The sequence below is a fragment of the Sapajus apella genome, unplaced genomic scaffold (assembly GCF_009761245.1).
Source record: "Sapajus apella isolate SASKATOON/1434 unplaced genomic scaffold, GSC_monkey_1.0 scaffold14, whole genome shotgun sequence".
NCBI classification, from domain to species: domain Eukaryota; kingdom Metazoa; phylum Chordata; class Mammalia; order Primates; family Cebidae; genus Sapajus; species Sapajus apella.
The window spans coordinates 14,579,499-14,581,374 of NW_022436954.1; the positions used below are offsets into that span (position 1 = coordinate 14,579,499).

The following is a 1,876-nucleotide window of genomic DNA, read 5'->3' on the forward strand; positions in this document are numbered from 1 at the left end:
GAAAACAAGGTTTACCTGGGCAGCAAAAGGAAAATGTATATTAACTCAGAAATCTTTACATAACAAATCCTGATTTAATGACAAGTTAAATCGTTAGAGATTCCGTTACTGTATTACTTGTTAGCTAATCTACTAGAATTTAAACAGATGTCAAAAAAACACCTAACTAGGGTTATATTAAACACATGCACTGCTTTCCTGTTTGAAAAAGGAATTTGGATTGTTAGCAATTCTGGACTTTTGGGCAGTTCTGCACAATATTCTTGAATAGAAATAAGTTCATCTTCTAGACTTTATGAGACATAATAATTTGGTAAAGACTAACGTCCTAACTGTCTCTTTGACATCTTTGTTCCTGAGGCTATAGATCAAGGGGTTCAGCATGGGAATGACCACTGTGTAAAAGACAGAGCCCACCTTGACCATGAGCCATGAACTTTTGGAGTTAGGAACACAATAGAGAAAAAAGATGGTCCCATGGAAAATGGTAATGGCAGTCAGGTGGGAGGCACACGTGGAGAAGGCTTTCATGCGCCCCCCAGTGGAAGGCACCTTCATGACAGTGATAAAAATGAAAGCATAGGAAGTGAGAATGATCATCAGGCTGCTTATTTCATTGAATGCGGCAGAAACTAAAACGACCTTCTGACTCACATAGGGGTCAGAGCATGACACAGCAACAATGGCATCAGGCTCACACACAAAGTTATTCATGATATTATTTCCTCTGAAGGATAATTCCAGGAGAAAGAAGGTAATTGTCAAGGAACAGACTGTCCCCCAGGAGTATGATGCAGCCACCAACAAGGAGCAAAGCTTCTGGGACATTGCAACTGTGTAGAGCAGAGGGTTACACACCGCCACAAATCTGTCATAGGCCATCACAGCCAGCATGAATATTTCTGTCACCACAAATATGCCGGCAAAGGAGAATTGCATGATGCAACCTGTGAAGGAGATGGTTCTGTCGTCCACAACCAAGTTCTCCAGCAGTTTGGGGGTAACTGTGGTGGAATAACAGAAATCAACAAAGGACAAGTGGCTGAGGAAAAAGTACGTGGGGGTGTGGAGTTTGGGGTTGATCCTGATGACCATGATCATGCCCAGGTTCCCCAGCACAGTGACTGTGTAGATGGTCAGGAAGACCAGGGACGAGGGCACCTGAATGTCTGGATATTCTGAGAAGCCCAAGAGGACGAAGATGACATCAGAAGTCTGATTTTTTTGGTCCCTGGGACAAAATAGGAAAGTTGATTCAAAGTCGCAACAATAATTTTTGGACAAGGCCAAGTAAAATGATGAAATGTTGTGAGGTTCAGAGATTATCTGTAAAGAGTTTTATGGAAATGCTTAGTTTCAACCATTACATTATTTCGCAAGCTATAATTTACTAACATCACAAATATACAGTACATATAGAATGTGTGTCAGTATAATAATAAAATATGGGAATTGAGAGGGGAAGAACAAAAGTGCAGTTGACTCCAGTATATTTCAAATGTTCTGGTTCACTAGCAATGGAGGCAACTGGCTTCATGAAAAAGACGGATCTGCGTTTTGCATGACTTAGAGTTTACTGAAAATGCTTATCTTGGAGGAAGAGAAGCATTGGCATTTTATTTCATTTCAATAAAATGCTTCTTTTGAACTTCAGTAATTTTTTCACCTCTTCATCTATTAAATGATGAGAACTTGGAACTCAGAAAAGAAAATTAATGACTCAGAAAAATGATCATTACATTTTGGTGACAGTTGTTTCTATAGCTATTTCTGAATTTCCCTTTCCAATGCCCTCCCTACATTGAATCACACATTTCTCTCCACATATTTTAGATCCTTCCTGTAGAATGTGAATAGTGCACTTGATCAGCCACAT

General features: G+C 39.8%; 1 protein-coding gene across 1 annotated transcript; it reads right to left on the reverse strand.

Annotated features, from left to right (window-relative positions):
• Positions 1–279: 279 nt before the first annotated feature.
• Positions 280–1,876, reverse strand: LOC116554555 (olfactory receptor 5D13-like). The gene is made up of 2 exons (XM_032282474.1): positions 1,740–1,876; positions 280–1,231 (listed from the first exon to the last, which is right to left on the reverse strand). Exons 1-2 carry the CDS (start codon positions 1,874–1,876, stop codon positions 280–282), a joined length of 1,089 nt encoding a protein of 362 aa, XP_032138365.1.

Bases quoted from the DNA above. Each gene is read 5' to 3' on its own strand.
- LOC116554555 (XM_032282474.1), bottom strand. From the start codon at position 1,876: ATGTGGCTGATCAAGTGCACTATTCACATTCTACAGGAAGGATCTAAA. The intron at 1,232-1,739 runs GTAATGATCATT...ATTTTGTCCCAG, and splicing joins GAAACAACTGTCACCAAAAT to GGACCAAAAAAATCAGACTT.